Genomic DNA, 24,486 nt, shown 5'->3' on the forward strand with positions numbered 1-24,486 from the left:
TTTTAAACCATCGATAAGGGGGGACCACGGTACACCATATTTTAAACAACGGCTTATTTCAGCTTGTTTCTATCCCAACCGAAAAGAAAGCAGAGAAACTCAGTAGTGAGATAATCGAGTCAATTATATTTCAACAAGCAATTTAGAGAAAGATCCCAGTATGACACTTCAGAATTATTCTGGGCATCAGCATCAACCACAGTTTTCACACGAACTAGCCATAACAACTCTCAGAGGCAGTACCAAACAACTTGTTTATATAGAAATCCTCTCAGATGTTTCCATTTTTCCAAGTGGGGAATACTAAAGCATCAATCAAAACTGACCAGGAAAGTCAAAGACAGGAATATGATCAATTACAAAACACCCACAGCAGCCAAAGGGTCCTACGCACAACCTACATAACATACTGTAGCCAGAGATCAATATTTTACTTTTTAAAAATACTTTTCCTGAAGGTTATATAGATCATACGTTTATATAAATAATACATTTTGTGTGTTTTCTTCTTTTCTTGAAAAATCATTAATCCCAGATAAAACAGGAATAGCTTTTCACACACTGCTATTTCACACATAACATGAAGTAGGGCCCATTTCATTCAATTCAGCACATATGTCATAATAAAATATATGATTATTCTCCGTGGAACAAACCTGATATTGTTAGAGTGACTAAGAATAAATCTCCCCTAAGCACCCCATAGCCAATTGTCCCAGGCTTTCAAGATCATCTACTCAGAGCCAGTAAAGCAAAATTAACATAGCATAAGAGAAAACCAATAATTTCTCATTTTCTTCATCATCGCCACCATCTAACACCCACTCCTTCCCACAAGTATCAATAACAGTAGCAGCAAAAATTAGCATAGTCCAGCTAGAACAGAACCACTATGATCCCCAGACCACATGGAATCCATTTTGCAGTTAATTACCTGAGGAGAAACCAAACCACACTAAACTTTCTTTTTTTAAGTAAGCCCATACCAGCCATTCTTTATAATCGGAAATGAAAAGTAATCCTAGACTTGTCTTATCCTGCCTTTGATGTTCATAATATTCACAGATATCAGAAAGACATTTTCATGAAAAAAACAAGAACAGTGAAAACCTGGGAAAGCAAAATGAGCAGGCAGAATGTAATTTCTGGAGACTATTTTAGTTTCTGAATATTATTACCATTTAGACCTACACAATACGGTAGTCAAGGGCTGCATGTGCCCCTTGAGCACTTGACATGCAGCTAGTCCAAACTGAGCTGTAGTGTGAGCATAAAATACACACCAGATTCTGAAGACTTAATAAAAAGATTGTAAAATATTGCATTATTTTAACATATTAATTATACGTTAAAATGGAAAACTTGGATATATTGAGTTAAATATATTATTAAAATTAATTTCACTTGTTTCTTTTTACTTTTTTTAATATGGCTGCTAAAATATTACAGTTACATATGTGGCTTGCATTATATTTCTATTGGACAGCAATGACTTAGACAATAACCGCTCCAACATATAGTAAACCCTGCAGAAAATTCTACTATTCTACCATTTGGCTCAGAACTTGTAAAAACTTTGCCACACAGAATGAAACACTTTTAAAAGCATATTTCCCACTGAAGATCATGCAGTTTTCCATATTCTAATGAGGGACATCACTCAAGGGTGTTTGGAAGGTAAAAAAATGACATGAAGGGAAGCTTTGGTGGGAAAAACTATGGGTTCAAGCTAACTTCAGCTTGATTTTTTTCTCATTCCCAGACCAACACATAGTTTCTACTTCAGAAGAAAGACTCCTTTTCTGCATGGAGCTTCAAGAACAAACAGGTAAAGAATTGTCAATAGACATTAACAAATGAATGAACATTTCTAAGGGATCGGAAGCCTTGCCCTGCCCGGGTAAAGAGCCAAGAAGGGAAGGGGGAGAGGAGTCATTCAATAATTCGTAGGGCTGACAGTCCCACCTTCTCTCCATCTCCACTCCCTTTCCCCTCACTTCCTCCTTGCTTTCCTTTCTTTCTCAGCTCGTGGGCGCCTGTGTTTAGCTTCATTTTCTTCTCTGCCCATTATTTTGCACATTTCTTTCTCCTCTCCCAATTCTGACTGCATCTCCCTCACCTTCGATCTTTCTCCTTTCTTCCTCTGTTTTTCCTTTTCCCATGTATTTCTTTTTTAAACTTATGTTAAATAGTCATGAGTGGACCTGATATATATTTTAATAGACTTTATAGTGTCTCATCTTTTTTTCTTAAGAAGAAAAGACATAAGAAATAAACGGCAAAAAAACGAAACACTTCAACGTATGCAAGTGTTTTTCTATTCTACAGGGCCCTTCATTGGGTTGTTACCACTTTTGTTTTATCCTTTTAGTCCTTTGGGGTTAGTGATCTCCCCCTGGGGTCCTCGCCCTGGCCTGGGGCAATGGTTCAAGAAGAAATCTTCGTCACAATCACCTAAGCCTAAACCTCAGCCCTACCCAGATCCCAAATTCTCTGGGGGGGAATCAGCAGTTTTAGGAATGTAGGTTAGCAAAATAACAGACTATTCATAATCCTTGACATTGATACATATCCTACAAGTATCTAATATATCAAAAGAACCTACTTAAACGTGCATTTGCTTTTTTAAAATGACAGCTTATGGACAAAAATTTCAATTATTGGCTTTAGTATTTCAAAATTAAAATTTGAGAAAAGAACAGGCCTGAATTGATTGACAAATACTATCAAAGTAGTCTTTAACAGAATTCCTTTGAGGTTGGGGTAGGTTAATTGAAGGTTGCTATTATGAGTTTCTTGGAAGGTATTTCAGAGTAGTTTAGTAAAGAGAGCTGACAGTCATTGTTGGAAAAACCATGGTCATTTAATGCAAGTCAATTCCTATAAGTAGGACCTAAACTATGACATTCTGCTGAAAGTGACCATGCAGTCAGAGAACTGCCATGTTGGTTAAATATCAAAATACTTTGTGCTTAAGTAGAATTTTTTAAAAGGCATAAAAACTAGAGTTGCTTTCACCTAACATTCTCTTCGATTACTGCCTATAGACATTTTCTGGGTGGATTTTCAAGAGCTGTGTGCCTCTTGTAAGCAATTCATAGTTGACTTTTAGGAATGTTAGAAAATTAGACCCAAACACAGGCAATCCTGTTACAATTAGGATAATGAATCAAAATTTGTGCTTTTGATGTTCCAAGGCTTTGAACTCATGGAGCTTTGATATAATGTTTAACAAACACATATTTTTTCTATTATAAACAGCTTCTCAATCCCCAGGAAATTAAGCCAACGGAATGTATTTCTGGACTGGAATAGGCAAAATTTTTATTCAGAAACCAGAAAACTAATTTTGTTTTTAAAAATAGTGTTGTCGGAAGTTCCCCGTTTTTTCTAGAATATTTAGATTATCAATAACCGTCTTTACGTCAAAACATAAACAAACAAAGAGAATCAGAATAATTGCCAGTCATACCTTATTATGTGTCTGAGTCTGTCCAACCAGTATGAGGATGTTGGATGAGATGATAGACAGGCAGAAGTTAATTAGAATTATGGACCTCTCAGAGCGTATGTACCTAGCCAGAGAGAGAAAGAGTGCCCAACTTTAAAATTCAACGGAGAGATGAAAGATTCTGTATTATGCAAATTGGTGGAATGCATCCAGAAAAGAAATGCTAAAACGCTGCCTTTACAGGGGGAAAAAACATGAAAAACAGTTCTTTTAAATAAAGATTATTCTTAAAGACCCAGTTTTATAGTGACATGGCATGTCCAAGAGTCCTTCAGAGTTATTTTTGTCTTGAGACATTCGTGTGGACAACATGGCATTTCCAATAGAGCTTAAGTTGTGCATCTGTTATCAGTATAAATCTTTTTATACTAGAAATATAAAATTTCTTGGAAATATATCAATTCGTATAATTACCTCTATATATGTGTGCGTATATACTATGTTAATTATTGTATAAATCAATCAATAGAAATTCTAAGAACCCAAAAGAAAACTCCGCCCAGATTCTGAAGTGTTCCCTTGTTTACTAGAAAGATGCCACGCCTTTCATGAAACCATGAACACTCTCATCCACCGTTCCATCCACTCAAGTATCTTTATGTAGTCAGGCTATTACTCTTTATATTTTTCTTTTCCTGAATAATTGTTCCAAAGAAAGAAAAAAGAAACTGAATCTTTATCTCCAAACACTAATCCAATCCACAAATGGTATTTCATCATTAGGCTGGAAGATTACTTGATGTATGCCATATTTTACCCTTATGAAGAAGTGTTTGTATATAGTCTGTTATACCATTTTTAAGTGCATCAAAAATGTTAGCCATGGAGAAAACTGCTCAGAATCAAATGTTCTGCCAGCTATTTACCCTGAAAGGGTAATAGCTATTTTGCTTTGCTGTACACCCTGTGGTAAATCACTTAGTGACAGTAACAAAAAGACACACTTGTACTTGCTGTGTGTCTGAGACTGTTCCATGTGTGTGGGAACATGCAATCACTTCCCCCAGCAGGTGTGGGCTTTCCCATGCAGCATTACAAGGGGTGCCAGAGATGGGGAAGCACTCTTTGGAAGGTAAAATCTATCAAATTTCTCTCTCTCTGTCTGTCTGTGAGGAATATTTAGGAAGAAGCTCCATATTCCATCACATATTTAAGAAAAGAAGGCAATACAAAAACAGGAGTAGAAACAAAATGTGAAAAGCAATTTTTTTTAATATAAAAGAAATTTCCTTTCCTCACAAACCAAACCCAAATAGGACCAACCTAAGTCGATTGTCAATGCAAAATGGCCTCAAGAGTTACTTAACATTGTCCCTGCATCACCAGCATCTAAACAGAGAAGAAATCACACGCTGGGATGCTGAAGACAACTTCAAATATTAAGCTGTTTCTTTTTTGTGGGTGGAAGATGTAACATAAAAAGTTTAAGGGCTGGACTAAATTGACCCTTTATATGATGCTAATGGCTCCCATAACAGCACAAACACAGAGTTGACATTATTAGAGTTTCAGTGATCTTATTTACTCTGTAAATAGGAAAATCATGGTAATAAAAAACTCAGACTGACCACCCTGAAGAGTCTTCAGATGTTTCCACTTTCATTAATGTTGAGTCACAGCATAGCCTTAAAAATTGCTATAAAATGTCCCAACTTTCAAAACTTTTTATAAATGCGCTTGATATTTTAAACAAAATTTATGAATGCATCATTTCAATATATGGATTAAAAGGACAGGCTCAGTTGCTTTGATGTAATGATATTACTCTACAGACCGCATGTGTAGATGGAGAGAAAACGTAGTGTATTAATTTTTTGATGAGCATTTCTAACGAACTACATGGGACACCAAAAAATTTCAAAATAGTACATTACATATAAAATAATTCTGATGTTTGTACATTTTACAAAACATTAGAAAATCAAAAACTTTAAACTTTTTAATTAGAAAAAAGGCAATAGGATCCTAACACGAGTATTATACAGTAATGTTACAAAGCAAATTTAATGTTTATAAAATGCATTCACTTGTTGTCATGCTATAAGTTTCACTTAATAATTTACGAGTCTTGAAATTTCTACCAAACTATTAAAATTACTCCAACTCTTCCACTTGTAATAGCAATGAGTTGATGGCCACCAACTGTTAGGAATCCACATTTACATTGTTTCTTGGTACTCTCTTCTATACTTCTCAGTTTCATGTTAAGTTTTGATAGATCCTTTCAGGTGTCTTGGTAATTCCTAGAAAACTATTGTAATAGGTGATTTTCCTGGATATTCTGGATTAAAGAAAACTTTATTATGGAAAATTAATCCTGTACTTCCTTGATAAATTTTATATATCATTTACACTGGCAGTGTTTGTGTTAGTGTTAGCTATTTGTACTGAAGGGTGAAGAGAAGGTAGAATCGGTGCCTGAAACCTAAATGCTGAGAAATGGAGCTCACTTAGTTCTAGATATTTCAGTAAGCGTGAATTATGGTGCTATTGTGATTGCCTAGTATCCTGGCCTTCAAACACTGTCTCATTTTCTGAGAAGTGCCTTTCAGGCAATTGTGGAAGAGAAAGTCATCTTCTCAGCCTTTGTCCATCTTGCTCTTGCATTACCAAGACAATGCCCACTCCCCTAAGGCCTGGACGCTGGATTCTCTGCCTACAATGCCATGCCGAAACCAAGCATTTCTTTCATTTCATGGGATTGGTCATACTTTATCAGATTGTCTCACTTTGTCAGTATTTCACTGCCAGATAACTCCCTCACAGGAAGGAAGAAACTCCACCATGTACCAGTGCCAAGGGAGCAAGAATGTACACATATTTTATTTTTGTATAGTACATGAAAATTTCACTATATTTGACAATTTAATATCCTGGACAATTAATTCTTACCCTCAAAAGTGTATAAAACATAATGGAGAACAATGACTTTCTTTTATATAAATTTCTTTTATTTATAAATATTTATAAATATCTTATTATTTTATTTATTTCTTTTAAATAAAGGATGTTAAATCAATTTCCTTATTAAATTATAATTAATTTTTCAACTGAATTGTTTTTTATCTTAAGTAAAAAGTAAGTAAAATACTAGGACTGGCTACTTTTGCCATTATAACATTACAAATATTCAGAAAATAATATGTAATTATCTATTTACTAATACAGTAACTTACTAGAACATTTTTAAATAATCAAATAGATATAAAAATGTTTAACATTTAAAATTTTAAAAATCCATGAGGAAGTTTGGCCATCTGGCTATGTACTGGTTACCAATATGTGAACAGACATAATAAACCTCACAGGTCTAACTCCTATTAAGAGAATAAGAATAAATTTTAGAGAAATACTAAATTTTCATAAAATACCAGCAGAAGCAATTTCAAATATTGTAGAACAAAATTTTCCAATCACCTCCCCTTGTTTTTGTACTTTTCTGGCTTCTTTTAATCAATTTGTCAAAATCTGACTCATTGGAAACATTCAACCAAGAGGCCTTTTCTAGAGCATTGTGGTATTCAGGTGGTGCATCGAGACTACAGAAGACTTTGCTCATTGTCTGGGACATACTGAAAGCATGTGTTTAAAACTTAAGAATTTGGAGACCATATTTCTATAACAGAGAAATTAATTTGACTGTACCGATTAAACTCTCAAGCTCACTAGCAAGTAGGATAAATAGAAACCAAATGGAGACTGAACTTGGGGTGGAAGAGCACCATGCTTGGGGGTAAGCGACTTGTTTCAGGCTACCATCATTTGAATTAGTAAGAAAAGTGTGTGTGTGTTTTGTTTATTTTCTCATCATAAGCAAATATGGACAAGATAAACATATATATTATTTATTATTATTGAGCTCATTTATTATAGCTCCATCACAGCAGTTATAACTCTGTTCTAAAAATAGTTCTTTCAGTAAAGTAAGAAGACAGGAGACATATGAGGGTTAGCAGCTTCCCTGATTTAACTCTGAATAGCAGAGCATCCAGTTTCCAGTGTATGAACTGATTACATACCTCCACAATGCTGCATAGACAACGGCTAGGGTGATCAAGGCCAGGCAAGAAAGGCCACTGCCTACTATGAGGGTAACTGAAGGTGCACCAGAGGATTCCATGATCTGCCAATTAAACAAAAGAAACAAAAACAAGAGAGAAGTTTTTAATAAGTTAAAGTAACTTCTAAACTCAGCAAAACTATTCTAACCCTCAAAAATAGCCAATCTAGTTGTTATAGTTACCAGATAATTACCCAGTAACCACCCTGTTCTCATACTCTCCACCTCTAAAGTGACTGGTTCTAGCTCCTCCCTCTCTCCCACTGTGAAGTAATGATTGCCTTAGAGTTTTAAAGGCTTGATTATGGCATATTACCCACTTACAGCTTCCTAAAATAAAAAACTGAAACTACAACTTCTTCTACATTCACATGTTAAATTTTCTCTAGCTGAAATTTGAAGCAGCATCAGTATTCATTTTTCTTCAACTAACTATAGTTTAGTTATTTCACAACATGTTTTTTGGTAAAATTTACTTGGTTCTCTCATTTACAACCCATTATGCTACCCAAATCTGGTACTTAGACATTGAAAAATGTTCAAACTTTCTGACTTTTGACAACTTTGTTCTAAGTCAAGTATTCTCTCATTTAATTTCACTTGTTTGCCCTCTAAGGATATAGAAGAAAATTAAATTTCAAATGCAAGACTATAGAATATATTTTGTGGGGTTTTTCCCCAAGAACAAAATATGTAGAGATAATTTTCACAATCCCAATATCAGTCCCTAAATACATGACCTTGAAAAACAAGCCTTATATCTCCTAAAACATATATAAAGATTACAAGCAGTCACTGACTTGAGAGGTTTCTTTCCTTGGACATTAACATGACGCTAACTAATGAAATCTGTTGTTTTTCATATTTTTCATATTGGAAATTTGAAGAAATACACTTTAAGATCAAGTGTGTTCCATACCTTAGATATGCACATTAAATTATGTTAGGTACTTTTTGTCATCAAAATAAGTAAGAAGAGTGATACATATTTAGGCCAAATTTAGACAGAAAGTCACATTTATCTTCATAATTATTTTTCAGTATTTCAATTTTTGAAATAATTTTTCAAAATACATTAGATGAGGATATTATTTTTCTTTTGGACAGTTTATACAGCTATCTTTTTCAGAAACTAGTTTTACAAATGTATATACTTTCAAGGAATGATTTTACAGTTTCTGATAGTCCATGCTTTCATGAAAACTTCATTTAATTTTTTAAAAATAAATATCCAAGGACACCCCCAGAAAACCTGTACTGAAAATCCAATATCCAATGCAGATATGCAATATGTTTGGCTATAGTGTCTGGGATCTTCATTCTACTACCAACAGCATCCTCACAAATCCCCCAGAACAGCTTTCCAGTTCTAAAATAAAGGTTAAGTGGACAATTATTTTTATTTAAAAGTTTGCAGTATATTAGTAATACGATTGGAGTACATCCTCAAAACTATACTGCAGAAATTTCAAGTTAGAAGACATAAAAATGAGTAGAATTTAGTTACAGCACACCAGCTAGAATTCATCTCACCAAGCTACTGTAGCTAAGGAGGAGAGGAACCCAATTTTGCCCCCTTTGCAACATTTTCCATTTCCCCATTTAAAATGCAGTCCCCTGGAGAAACACTCGCCACAATGTCCCTGCCTTTGCATTAAAGCCGTGTTTTCCCTTTGTTACTTACTATTTCTCTAGGTTGCTGAGCCAAAATGGCGAAGGTAGAGAGACGATCACATAAGCATTTCGTATGGGATGCATCGGTAAGCACAGTTTTACATCCCTGGGTGGACCACGTTCCCAAAGACTCGTTCCTGCAAAGAGGGGGAGATTGGGGTAAATACGCCTGACGGTCAAATCCGTAAAGAAGAAAATGCAGTTTAACTGAGAGAATCGTCTACTGTAATTCCCGTACAGGAAAAAAAAAATCTACTTGTTGTTGAACAGGACGTAATTTAGATGCATCTCCAGTAATGCAAAGCGAGTGTTTGGAAAAAGCAGGCGGGCGGCGGTGCGGCGTGCAGAGAGCTGTCCAGCGCCGGAGGTGCTGAAACCGGGACTAGCTCTGTCCAGCCCTCTGCGAGGAACGGCGGCGGCGGCGGCAGCACGAGCAGCCGCCAGAGCGTTGGCAGCCACTTCCAAAGCTCGTCGGATCGTTTCAAACACTCAGAGAGTAAAGAGGCTTTTTATATTTTCATACCAGCTCTGATTCCCTTCCCGTATTTTTGGATCGTGAATGCTGGCTTTTAAAATGCGGATTTCTCTGAAAAGCTTGCCTGAAAGGTTACATAGCTTGGGTTGGGTGATAGGATCTTCTCCGCTGCTGGTTAGGGATTTTTCCTCCCTTTAGAATTAGCTGCTGTGAAAATTTCACCCTGGAAACGGGAAGCAGCAGCAGCGGCATCAGCTGGTTCCAACTCTCATTGCCTTTGCACGGTATCCAGGGGAGGGGTGGGTTTCAGACACAAGCTTCTCACTCCACACTTCACTCAGCCCAACACGCCTCTGAAGCCCTTGACATTTCTTCCTCTGACCCACCTCTTTGCCCTGGGGTAGAAGCATTAAGCTAACCCCAAGTCTGCTAGAATATTTAGAGGAACAACCCCACCCCAAAGTCAGGTAGGAAGCGGGGAAGAGGGCCTGCTTCAATTTTCTCTTTGGTGTAGCCATGCAAAATTCTAAAGCATATGGTTTATTTCCCACCCCAGCAGAACAATAAAAATGGTATCAACCTACGCCTTCTTAGTAGGGGGGAAGGATGGGAGAGAGCCCTTCCACCCCCAGCTGAACTACTCTACAGGAAGAGGAAGAAAAGGGGGAAAAAGCTATGGAATTCAACCAATCAACTTTATTATCATTACACGTGTTACACACTGAATGCACCAATTGTCACCTCCCCTCCCCCAGCATGGAAACTCTCCAGTGTGCAAAGCTGTGTGCATGTGTGTTTTTAAATTTCAAACCAAGTTACTACCTGTACTAAAATTTACTCTAAAACTTGAAAAGGATAACATAAGGCTTGATGTTAATTTTGATATGGTACTCAGATTTCACCTACTCTGTCTCTGAATGCCTAAAGCTATTGGGTTAAATATGCATGCAGTCTATTTGAGAGATTGCAATGAGAGAGGTTTCTCTGTGACAGTTGGACTTTCAAGGTGCGCTACAGAATATAATTCACACTTATCCCTTTTTAGAATCTAGAAGCAACATCTTTTTAATATTCATAATTGATATCGTTAATATTCATGACTCAAAATATTCTTAATTACGACTTCTTTTAAGAAGGAATACACTGTATTTGGGGAGAGCTATATAAAAATTATGCCTAAGTTTGCCCAAATACTTCTAAGTATTAGCCAATTCAAAATTTGGTAGGTCTCCTTTCTTTCTCATGTGGTCATGCAACGATGCCAAATTTAAAGAAATATATATCAGTTATAGCTTCAACCAACTGCAACAGTATTAAATTACAATTCTACCTAAGCATAGCAGCACTTCAATTTATTTCGTTGGCTGTCTGTCTCTTATCTTCTTGTGACAAACAGTTAAGGCCAAATGAAAAACATTTATCTTAGCTGATTAAAGTTTAAAGAAGAAAGATACACTTAGGAGAATCTGACATGTTTTAAAATGTAACATCTGCATTATTCATCCTTGGTGGCAGCTGTACTTTAACGCAGTATCTGTGCTTTCAAGATGGAGTCCAGTACTTACACTTTTCACATTCTGTGGCTATGACCACTAAACCAATTCAAAATCTTAACAGGGAAAAAACTTTACTGTAAATAAGAACTCATATGAGACAAAGTTATATGTTTATAGCCAGGTAATGAAAGTTTGTTTACTTAAGAAAACATTAACATCACTAAACTTGGGTTGTCAGATATGAAGTCCACGTTCAATATAATGTTTCCAGAATCTGAAGATTCTGTAAAATGGATACGACATCTTTAGAAAAGTAGGTCAATTTACTTTCCTTTGTACAGTGATTGCATTGCTGACCTGGCCCAGCCATAGGCAAAATTGGGAGGTAAGTTACACCGGTCTCCATGTTTTAGTGTTTCACTCCCTTCAAGCATGAACTGTGTCTCACTGGACCCCTTTCACGTGTACCTTGAGCCTGTGTAACATCTGTCCTCACCTTTCTTTGAAATTATTAACCCTTTGTTGACTTTCTTTAAATTTGTGGATAATAATAAGAGTAACTGAGTACAGCTTGACGCACTTTTCCCAGCTCAAAACAAAGATATAAAACACAAAATAATGCATCTGATAGGAGAACAACAGAATTTGGAGCAGATGTGTAGGAGAGAAGATCTTCAAACGTGAGGGGGTAACTACGGACTTTTACATTTGGTCACTCCCAAGAGTTGACCAATAAGAAGTATGAGGCCATTCTGATGGTAAATTCTTTATTGTTTCATAAAACCTCGTGATATTTTAAAAACACATAAACTAGTTCTTAGGAACTAGTTTTTTAAATCACTAGCATACATGTCACTATTATTACAAAACCTATAGCACGTGTCACCTGTATTTTCAAACATTTTATAGCTTATTCCTACTCTACAAAACTCTTTGAAAACGTGGTACACGTGTCTGATTGATTTCAGGGAGACCTTGTCAAGCAACTGATACATGGTAGAGCTAAGGTGAAGCAAATCACTTCCCTAATCTGCACTGAACAAGGTTTTAAACGTGTGAACTATTCCAGCAGTCACATGAGCCTTCCAACGTCATAGTTTCACATGCTATGATTAACGGTATATCTGTGAATTATTCTTCGTTATTAAGTCTAAGTTGTGAGCAATAGGGTAAAGAAATACAATGAAATATGTATGAACATTAAAGCATAATAAAAATAACAGACATGATGTCAGAAGCAAACACAGAATGATGACACAGACATACACATTATACTGAAAATCACATATATTTTTTTTTCCTAGTGTCTTCTCTGGGCATAATTTTTTTTCAAAAATAACTAGGCCTGCAGAAACCCATCGAACCAGCACATTCTTTGTTGGTTACACCTACATTCACTCATGTTAGCTGTTAGCTGTCATCTGTATCACTTCTCCTTCTTCCTATTATTAGGCTGGCTAAAAGAAGAAATAATCTCCTTGTCCCAAGTATTCAAAAGTACATGCCCACAAGCACAGAATTCTCTGAGAACATAAGATGCAAAATCTATTACTTCCCAGCTTAAAATTTAACTGAGACCTTTCCCCAATTTCCTGAGTCTCCAGAATTTATTTTTGGATCTGAGAATGTCATTGGGTTCTTGATTTCATGGGAACTTTAAATAACATAGCGTAGGAATATTTCTCTAGTATTTAAGATTAAAGAAAAAATTATCTGTTCACTCCAATAAGCTGTTTAGTAAAAAACTGATAGCAAAAACTTACAGTGACACATTTCAAAACTGTTTCCAGAAATCAAACTTGCATCTTTTTAGACTCCAGTACAACCAGATATTCCGCTTGAATCAGCCTTTTATAAAACTGTTTATTCTACTTCATAATAAATCACTACATAAAGTACTTATTATGAATAAGCTATACACTTTAGCAGGTTTATCATCTTTTAGGATATTAATGATCCATTTATTCAAAATCAAAATAGCTACAACAGAAATTTTTAAAAAATTTACACGCAATTTCTAAGTACACCATCCTTACAATGTATGTGTACTGGAGTAACTTTCCCAATCACAGCAGTTATTAATTTCTAAAACTCAGGTGAACCTATACCATTTTTAACGCATATGTTACACCCAAATGAATGATACCTATTTGCCTCTTGGTGTAAGTTATTCTCATAGTACACAAAATTTTGGAGTACAAATGAGAAAATGTTCTCAATTTTGAGTTGAAACATTCTTTGAGGGCAATTTCTACTTTTCAGGACACTGCAAATACTGAGAACACTCTTACCTCTAGCAACTGTTAATACGTCAAAACACAGTGAATCATAAAATTAAAAAGTTTTGCTAGAAGTAAACCTAATGATCATCTAGCCCATTGGTTCTCAACAACTGTAGTCCATCAAAGTTACCTAGAGACATCTGAAAATTCAACCCTAGGGTGGGGCCTGGGCATTATTACTTCTCTACTGCTCCCAGGATGACTCTAGTGCAGAGCCAGGGTTGAGAAGCACGGATCTATCCCAACCCCTCAGTTTCACAGATGAGGAAAGAGAAGTATAGAGAATTTAGGAAACTTGTTTTAACTCACAGAGTGAAAAGCAAAGCTGGGCTTCTCATTTCCAGACTAGAGATTTTTTAATGCTAAATTTTAATTGTAATCTGTTTTAAAACAGAATGTAATGAACGTGTCCTATGCAGTTTTAAGAAAATCTGAATTCCATGCCTATTTACACTTGCAAACATTGTGGCACCAGTCTCATAGTTTTAAAAAATATGAGTTATCAATCAAAGTTAGCTAAAGATAGATATTCATACTCTATAGCTTACATCTTATTTTTTTAAAGTGATATATCCTATGACATTAAAGAAAAACATTGATTTTATACCAATTTTTCATGACATAAAGCATCTCCTATTTCTTTAGTGAGATCATTTACTGTTTGAGGGTGATAAAAAAGTTTAAATTCCAAATTCTGAAAGCATGATAATGGGTAATAGGTAAAAGTTACAAGTTCTGGGGGCCGGCCCCATGGCCAAGTGGTTAAGTTCGCACGCTCTGCTTTGGCGGCCCAGGGTTTCGCCCTTTCGGATCCTGGGTGCAGACATGGCACCACTCATCAGGCCACACTGAGGCAGCATCCTGCATGCCACAACTAGAAGGACCCATAATTAAAATATACAACTATGTACTGGGGGGATTTAGGGAGAAAATCAGAAAAAAAAAAAAAGAAGATCGGCAACAGTTGTCAGCTCAGGTGCCAATCTTTAAAAAAAAAAAGTTACAAGTTCTTTTTCCCTTCTAAAAATGATATCCTCTGTATTTTGACTTAATGGAAGACTGTGATTCTAAGTTATTTTTATGTCAATCATGATGCTGTATAAGGTATTGTAAATATTTTAGTATTACTAAAATATATATATTTTACTATGAAAAGAATAACACCAACATGAAGCACATATACTTCATTCATTGGGATGAATTGAGAAGTGGGCACTTTGCTACTCCCAGGAAGAACACCTGCCATCCACTATGCTGGGCCTGGATTAATAGTGGCCCCTCCATACTGTGACACAAGATTTCCAACTTGTTACCTGGAAATGAACCAGTTCCAGGAATATTCTACTCTTAGATCTTCCTCACACCTCTCTATGCCCAGTAATACTTTCCATCAAACTCTAGAATATTGGTTGATAAATTCCTCTTACTTTCTTCATTTGTAAAATTCACATTCTCCACACTAGCCTGGGATATTAGCGCTTTTGAGAACTGTGTCTTGTTTGACTTTGAATCTCTAACCTACTGCTTTTCACTTACTAGGGACTTAATGATAAATGTTAGTTCATTCAATTTAATAATTATTTACATTTCAAGGGATGGTTTTTAATACTGCTGGATCCAGACTGTCTTAGCTCTAATTTACTTTCTGTCCTTCAGCATATAGTAGAAATGCAATCTGAAGAGTATCAGTGTATATTAATAAGCTTATCTACTTGCTTTTGGTCTTCAAACATCATCTGATGATGAACTCTGAAAGACTCAGCCTCCTGTAGTGAATATGTTCAATGCGGCAGTGAGGCCTGAGTCTTCACTAACCAGTCAATAAGCATTTAGTGAGTACTTTTCAAATGCCAATGTAGAAGACACATAAAAAAAATAACATATTTTCTTTCTTAGACAAGCTGACAATCTGGTTGGGAAGACCACACACAATCCAAGAATTCGTAATTCGACAAATTAATCCAGAAAATGCAGTCAGTTCTACCCTTCTATTTCAACCACCATCATCTCTTGCCTGGAGAAATCTCATCACTGGGCTTCTTGTTTCCACTCTTGCCACCTTACACTCAAGTTCAAATTCAACACAGCAGCCAGAGTGGTCCTGTTGACATATATGTCAAATCATGTCACTCTGTCCAGAACTCTATCAATGGTTCTTCCAATGTGACTTGGAGTAAAAGCAAAGCCCTTCCAATGACCTACAAAGACCTGTACAACCTGGTCTGTCACCATCTTCTAACACACTTGCCTTTGAAACCACACTGAGCTCCTTGTTTTCTCAGCTTGGCATTTTGTGCTGGCAAATCCCTTGGCCCAGAATGCACTCCTCAAAGATATTCACATTGCTTATTCACTCGTGTAGGTCTCTGCCCTTATGTCATCCGACCAGAGATGTTGTCACTTACTATCCACAGTAAGATAGTAACTCTCCTTCTATAGGAGGTTAAAGATGGGTACAAATTCTATATAACTCTTCTCATCAAGAGGAGGAGTTTATCTCCCCTTCCTTTGAATTTTGGTAAGCCTTGTGACTTATTTGATGAGAAGAATGCAGTGGAAGTGATGTATGACTTCTCAGCCGAGGCCTCAAGAGGCCTTATAGTTTCCACTCTCATCATCTTGAAATTCCGCTATCATGAGAGGTAGCAGCCCAGGCTACCCTCACTGAGGATGACAGACTGGCACCAACTACCAGACATTTGAGTGAGACGATATTAGATGGTCCAGCCCCAGGTTGAATTGCCAGATGACTGCAGCCTCATGAATGACACAGATGAGACCAACAGAAGAACCAACCAGCTGAACTCAACCAAATAACTGAACCACAGAATCGTGAGCAAATAAAATGGCTGCTGTTTTAAGCCACTGAGATTTGAAGCGGTTTGTTACATAATAATTGATATACTATACAATAACTTCCCATGGGCCCTTTGCCCTTACTCTGATCTGTTCCTGCCCACAGCACTTATGACATCTAACAGATATATTACATATATATTTTTTTCATTCATTTTTTGCCTGTCTCTACTTACTAGAATGTAAGCTTCATGAGGTCTGAGATATTGTCATATTCACTTCAGTATACCCAGATCCTGAAACAGAGCTTGACACATGATGGGTGCTCAATAAATATTTGCTGAATGAATACCTGGTAGATTTTGACCTGATATAGTTGGCCTTTCCTGCATCAGTAATTCATTTGTTTATTTAGCAAATATTTACTCAGCGTCAAATATGATGCAGACCCTGTACTAGGTTATTTTGTGGACATATTAGATTTCCATTTTGCCCTTTGGAGCTTGAGAGCTCCACTGGAAATTATCTTGCAGGTGTAGTGTCACTGCCTTTTTGTCATTAAATAGACATTAAAACAAAGAATATGCTACTCTTGAGGGTCACTGAACATCATTTACAAGAACGGTAGCACTAATTTTATTGCCAGTAATATCTTTTATTTATTTGTTTACTTATTTATTAAGCTGTGGTAAGAACACTTAACATGAGATTTATCTTCTTAACACATTTTCAAATGTACAATATAGTATTATTGACTATAGGCACAATATTGTACCTCAGATCGCTACAATTTATTCATCCTGCATAACCAAAATTTAATACCTGTAGAAATGCCCCATTTCTCCCCTCCCAGGGGAGATGATGTATGACTCCCACCATTCCAAAAGTACAGGCAACAAAAGCAAAAATAGACAAGTGGACCGTATCAAATTAAAATGCTTCTGCACAGCAAAGGAAACAAATATCAGAGTGAAAAGGCAACCTACAGAATGGGAGAAAATACTCACAAACCATATATCTGATGAGATTAATATCTAAAATATGTAAGGAACTCCAACTCAATAGAAAAAAAATTAAAAAATGGGCAAAGTGTTATTTTTGTTGTTGCTTTTTAAATTGGAAATAGAGTAGAAAGGAGTATGGGAAGGAATAATATTAAGGAAGGCAATCTCCTGGGTTATAAATATGCAGAAATATCTTCACCATGATTTATTAATAATTAAAGATTAAAATATGCTAGCTGCCATGATTAATTAGTCAATAGGCAAATAATAATAATCACAGTAATGAAAATAACAGCTAACATTTACTGAGTGTCTACTCAATGTTAGATGCTGTGGTAGATGCTTTAAATACATGTTTTTAAAAATCCTAAAATAAAATATCAAAATAAATATTATTGTTATTTTCTCAGATAGGAAAATTGAGACAAATGAGCTAATGCCTCCATCCAGGTCATGAGGACCCTGGAGACGAAAGAGAGTGGAGTTGGAAGTGGCCTGCTTATCTCAATCTGTATAATATCCATGCAAATCCTGGACCACTGACCTTTGGCTTTATTATTATATGTTTAAAAGAAATAAATGGACCCAAGAGATTATAACTTTCCTAAGGCCATCCAGCTAGTAAAGGACTCTGCCAGGAATAAAGCCCAAGTCTGTATAACTTCCAAGCAGATTCCCCGTCCTCTGTTCTCTCAGTGGGGGGTAGATACAACGAGAGAGCACAGTCAGAGTCAGGAATACACAGGGAGAACACTCAGAGAGAGGGATGGATTTGGGAGAATTAAAATCTCACAGAAAAATAGTGGGGAGAACTTCATGAAAAGGAGACTGGTCAAAGGCCAAATACTTAAGAAAATGAAAAGATGTAGCTTGAGAATGGTCACTGTGGGCACAGAGGAGGACACCGAGAAGCTTTAAGAGAATAATTTTAGTATACAGCTCAGATGAAAATTAGATTTCTCAGAGTTAAAAAAGGAACATTGCGATATCAAAGAGTTCAGCAACAGAAGGAAAAAGATTGCATGTGAGTCAGATAGCACAGAAAAACAAAATTGCCAATTTTTTTTTACTTTGAGGTAGGAATCAGTCTCCTAACACCTTCCAATGCAGATCTAAACAGTGCAGGCAGACAGATTGTGATAGAATGTATCAATGATGAGAAAGGAGTTCCACAATCTGATTCAGAACATCGATGAGGGAGTTGATGTTATAAAGAAGAGAAAAAAACCTTCTACTGAAACTCCAAGGGGAAAGCTTTATTTCTTTGAATAAAATGAAAGAAAATTCAAGAATAAAGTTCCATTTATACCATTTTAAGTATTTCTTCCTCAGAAATTTTCCAAAAGTTTGTTTCAACCACCAAAAAAAAAAAGAGCAGAATCTGATGTGGGCAGAAAAGAGACAGTTTGGGGGCATATGGAAATAGAACTTTGAATGGAACTGAAGAGGGCTGCCATTATACACTTTAATTGATGGTATGTATGGTATGCCTAATAAAATAACAAAATACACTTTAGTTCTGTATATAACCAAATTAAGACAGATTTCCAAAGTCATTCTTGAGTGTAGGTAAGGGCAAGTCCTAATTTTTTTCTCTCATTTCTTTTCAAGAGACTTTAAAATGCCTTGAGCACTGACTGTTAATCTCAAAAATCACAAAATAGTCCATTGTGTTTGAATATTTTCTCTGTCAAAATAACTGTTTACCTAGGCTAGTAACCAATTTTTAGTCTGATATAATTTGCAACAGCTGAAATGCAAAACCCTGAAAAAGGAAGATTATTGAAATAAAATAGAGCAAATTTAAACATATGTTACTTTCCACACTGGTTCTCAGTTAATCTGGACACAAAGACAGTCCTGAGATATGACTAGACCATTGTAAATTTACAAAACAACAATATGCATCCAAGATATCACCAGTTTAAAGTTAACTCATTCACTTCCTGATTCTAATGGCTTTTGTTTCACATTCATTTTGCAGAGGATTAATCCCAAATGGGTAAAATCCACACAGAAAAAAGACTGGAAATGTATTTGACAAAATTAACAACAGCTGTCTCAGGGTATTAAATTTGGGTATTATCTTTTGCTCCTTTTTATTTTTGTACCTTTCCATTTTTCCTATATGACTATATTACCCCTATAATCAGAAAAAATTTCTTTTGAGATTCAAAAAGAAAATTATATGAAATAGTATCAAGCTAACATAAATTATCAGAAGATTAATTCTTTTATTGTCTTTATTTGTAAGAAATAAACATTTCTTAAGTACTTTTATAACTTGAACCAAAATAGCCCCCTCACCAGAAAACTAAAGGAGATAACTAAGGAAAATCTGCATACAGCTTTCGAAACGTGTAAGTATTTATATGTGATGTGGGCATATAAGAGAGTTCTAATTTCAAATAGATTCTCCAAGTCTTTTATTCTTAGATATCAAAAGTCATTTTGTAGCACATGAATATTTCCTTTTAAGCTACAGCAGCATCATGGCGCACTGAACTGAATTAATAATGGTTGGGTTCACAGACTGATGTTCATTTTTATTACTTTCCATTATTTACCAGGGAGGTAATCTTATGTAATCTTTTGCTAAAGTTACATAAATAATCTACCCAGATTTGTAGTGATAAGGCAGACTTTGCAAATTGATACTTAACCACTGACTTACAATGGTCATCTTTAAGCCTTAACCATTATTTTGTAGAAGGCCCAGCAGAAGGACAACTTACAAGAAAGCAAATAGTTCTACGCCTGAAAATGAAGATCAACTGTTTCTCCTAAAATTTATACAACATATTTTGGGCAGTTGTGGATGCTTCCACTGTTGCTAACACCTCTAAGTTAAATCACTATACTGTTAAACATCATCTACAAAAAATATTCTGTATAACACTGTGAAAGGGACATCTATGATTCACAACATTTTTCTGTACCCCCTGGCACTAGAAATTTCAACAGCAAAATCACTGAGTACACATCTTAGGCAGCTATGTGTACTATATAACATTTTTCCCCATTCCATTTGGAATTATAATTATGATGTGGCTTGGTTGTAAACTGATCTAGTCATGCTTTTGGCACTGGGTCACAGGTTAGCTGTTTTCTAAGTTGAAAATTTGAGCACATTCTTGCAATGTTAACGCAAACAGGAAGAATAGTTCTCAACAATTTACTGTTGAGATGTGAAGCTGAGAGATCAGTTAGAGGCTGAAGCTTAATTCACTCAAAATTCAGACCCTTTATTTCTAGATAAAGCTAAGAATACGTGATTTTGATATCAGAGTTATTAGTTTCAAGAAATAGAAATTTTAAATCTTGAGTTAATCATACTTCAAAAAATATGATTCATCATTGCCTACATAGGAAATGCAAAGCTGAGGATTCACTGGACATTTGTATGTGTTAAAAGACTATTTGGATGGCATGATATTCTTAGAACTCTTGAAAAGGGAGGCCTGAGGATTAGGGGGATGTTGTTCTGCTCACTTCCTCCGTGTATTGTGTGTAGTTTGGATCCTGGATATTAGCAGAGGGGAAAAGGAAACGACTGACATGGCAGAACCAAGTATAACTATCTACAAACACATAGAAATGAAATAAGGTGATCTGTATATGAAAAACTGATTCAAATAAAATATAAGCTAAGAAAATAATCTGTTCACAAAAATCGAGTAGTTCATAGTCATACATTTATTCAACTAACACACTAATTTTGCACCAGCCCCAAATATCACTGATTTGCAACTATTGAATTCTTTGAAAGTAATCAATATCCCAGCATTGCAGTGTTTAAAGTGAAAAAGCCCACTCAATAAAAGCTAGGCTGCCAACGTTTTGTACCCGCTTGATGATGGAGATGAGTACATGCGGCAAGTCAAACTGTATAATAATGGCTTCAGTAAATATTAGAGAAAGGTTTTTCATCTGTTTTTTCCTTCTAATTAAAATTACACTTGGAATTTGCTGTGACTAGTTTCAAAAGAGCTTGCAAAGTTTCCTCCCTTTTATGTCATCCATAGAATCTGCGGGAAAACAAATATCTTTATTCTGTCTATAGCTCCTCAGATACGGCAGTGGGAAACTTGGCTTCTGGTCTCAGCTGCACCAGCAGCAGCGGCAGGGTGCTGTTATCCAGAGGAAATCCCTGGCTTAACCTGGGGCTCAGCATCCTCATTTATAAAGTTAGACAGGTGCACATTCTAGCTATCTTATAGGGATATTGCATTGATAAAATGCAAGATAATAGATATCCTCACCAATTATTTATTTAGTGGTTATACAGGCCAGGAATTATTAATGGGAATGAAAATAATTTTTCTAAAAGTTAAATGTTGTATATAAATGCAATATATTACCATGATGATCACACGTACCATTTTATTGACAAGAAAACCATGTCAGAGGAGTCAAGTGACAAGAACAAGATTATCCATCAAAAAGTATCTCTCTTATGGTGACACCATAATGTTTCCAGGCTAAGAGGGGAATACCAGAGTCCAGGTTTGGAAGACCCAAGGTTAAAAGAAAGAAGGTAATTAATGTCCTTCATGAAGAAGGAAAGAGATGGTATGAATCAATTTTCACCATGAATTTTTTTGTTACTATAAAGTTTTTAAGAACTGGAAAGAGAACCCTGGATTAGTAAATCTCTTTGGAATCATACAGTCACACAGCCAACAGCTAAATCACGTATTGTTTTGAAGTCATGGTTGGCTAGTGAAATACCAGGAGAGAAGTATACAGTATCAGTGAAAGGATCCATGTCACATCCTGACATAAAATGCAAAGGATGTAATCTTCCTATATCCCAAACACTGCCATTACTAAGAAATTATCAATAGAAATCTTCTATTCAAAGGACTTTCTTTGGAAATTATGAGTATTTAAAATAAATGCCCTGGGAGATATGGTCAAAGATAGAAACATATGAAATTACAAAATGTAGTGATTTCAACAACCTTGTGGCTGTGAGGGAACTTGAAGGTAGATGTCTTTTGTGGGAGGCCATAGATTGCCCAGCCCCCCAAAAACAAGAGGTTAGGAAAGCGAGGCCATGGTAGCTGCTTCTGCTGACAAGGGTTCACGGAGAAAGGATTGTTCTAAGGCTCCAGAACATCTCATACCACTGACCTGGCCAGTCATCTGCCAAGCTACACACTGTTGACTCCATGGCAACGTGACCAGAGAGCAGCAATGGAAAAGCGATAGCAGCCCAAGCTTAATCGCTTGATGACAGCACACGCAGAAGGATGACACGGAGGTGGAGGTCTTTCATGAATTATGTAATGTGGCTTTCTAAGTTCAATGCTTAAGGATGCTTAATGCTTAATTTGTTTTTTAAAGTCTGATATACAATTTGAAAGGACAGTATTCTTCTATGAATTTATGGGTGGGTGAAATTAAAGTTTTTTGGTGCTTATTTGGACACCCCAAAAATATTGACTTTCAAAATTTATAGAACATGAAATTTGTAAATTTATACACCATGCTTTAATGGCTTCTTTTGTGCTTGGCACAGTACCAGGCATAAGGATTTCAAAGACTGAAAGATACACGTAGTCCCTGCCCTCAAGCATAGTGTGGAGACAAATACACAGCTTGTCCACTCCCACCTTGATTAAGAAAATTCCAAAACCTAAAACCCAATTAGAAATGGCAGGGGGGTGGCTAGTGATCTGGTGACAAAGAGGAAGAAGCGCATGAATCCATTTCTCCAAGGCTTGGCATTTAAAGAAACACGTCTTTCCACCTACTTAAATAAATGAGCATTCTAGCTTCCTATTATGATGTTCTGGCTTCTTAATACATTCATAAGGCAAGTGGTGAAAATTCATGGCTGAAGGACAGCACTGAACCCTCCATGGCGTAATTAACATTTTAATGAGCAGTCAAGGCCTTTCCTGTTTTGGATCTCAACTGTGGGTCTCCTGAGTGGATCTCAATCTGTTGAGCTCCGAGAATGAGATAATTCTGTCTTGGTGAGACTTGAAACAAAAGTCCATCACACAGGCCTTGTTTCAGCTCAATACCACTCCCTCCTTTGTCAGCAGAGCTCGCTTCTTTCTATTCGCATGTGCCGTGTCAGAGTCCAACAGCTAGCGTTCAGCTCTGGTTTCCTTTTTAGCAAGTACAAAAACCGTAGCCTCAACACTCACACTCCAGGACTGGCTAATTTTCAGTAAATGACTGACTAATTGCAAGTTTCCCTCATTTGCAAGGTGCAGTGGGCTAACTGCTATTTGGGGACACAATAATTTGCAGAGGAAGCATTGGGTAATGCTTGTAATTTAATTATTTGCAAATCAAACTTTGCTTAATACACCAAAGGCACTAAAGTTCTTCATTGGAGACAAGTTTGAAGGTCATTAAAGAGCTATTTGTTACGAGGTTTCAGAGAGCAAAGTACCTAAAAAATGTTCTAATGGATAGAAAAACACTTTTATTCGCAGATAAAAATCTTTCAAAAACATTAAAAGCCAATCTCCTTATTTTCATTACTAGGCAAAAAAAAGTGTCACAAGAAAAATTCCTGTGGGAAAGTTTCAAGCATCTTAAAAATGAGGCTTATAATAGAAAAGCCTTCTCTGTCATAATTAATATAGCATCACTAATATAAAACCCGGGCTGCTTCTCCCATCGTCATATCTCATTTCTGACTGCTGCAGACCCATTACTATAATGTACGCTACACGTATAGCACAATATACATTATATTATTATTCTTATTAGGTAAAGGCTGCAGAATCTCATGGAATTTTGACATTTATTGTTTGGTGACAATAAAGCATAGCTCAAGTTATTTCTAAAGATGTGAACACTAATAATCCTCATAGATACTGAAGTAGTTCAGCCACTACTTTAAATTTCACTTACTGATTCAGTCATGAAAGCAAGGACACCACGCACATTTACCTATGAGTTACATAATCTTTTAGCAAAGTTGCAGATTCCAGTTGTGCTCATTGTGTCCTTCGGTTTTCCTGTTTCTCTCTTAACCATAGTCAAGGATATTAAAAAAATAAAAGTTAAAGCATAGAGATATCTGTCATATTTAGCTGATTGATTTTACGAAGAATAGTTGTCGCATAATATCTGCCACCGAAGTAAATTTCATTCAAGTTCTCCAAAGAGAATCAGACATCAACACAATGTTCCACAATATAAACAACCTATTTTTGTAGG

General features: G+C 36.0%; 1 protein-coding gene across 5 annotated transcripts in view; it reads right to left on the reverse strand.

Annotated features, from left to right (window-relative positions):
- ADGRB3 (adhesion G protein-coupled receptor B3) overlaps positions 1-24,486 on the reverse strand; it is a 643,872-nt gene that overhangs the window by 127,598 nt on the left and 491,788 nt on the right. For all 5 annotated transcript variants that reach the window (XM_046638989.1, XM_046638988.1, XM_046638987.1 and 2 more), the window contains 3 exons: positions 9,256-9,382; positions 7,531-7,634; positions 3,473-3,575 (listed from right to left, as the gene is read on the reverse strand). In XM_046638989.1, coding sequence (XP_046494945.1) covers positions 3,473-3,575; positions 7,531-7,634; positions 9,256-9,382 — 334 coding nt within the window. The remainder of the gene's footprint in view (positions 1-3,472; positions 3,576-7,530; positions 7,635-9,255; positions 9,383-24,486) is intronic.

Source organism: Equus quagga, chromosome 15, assembly GCF_021613505.1.
Source record: "Equus quagga isolate Etosha38 chromosome 15, UCLA_HA_Equagga_1.0, whole genome shotgun sequence".
NCBI lineage: Eukaryota > Metazoa > Chordata > Mammalia > Perissodactyla > Equidae > Equus > Equus quagga.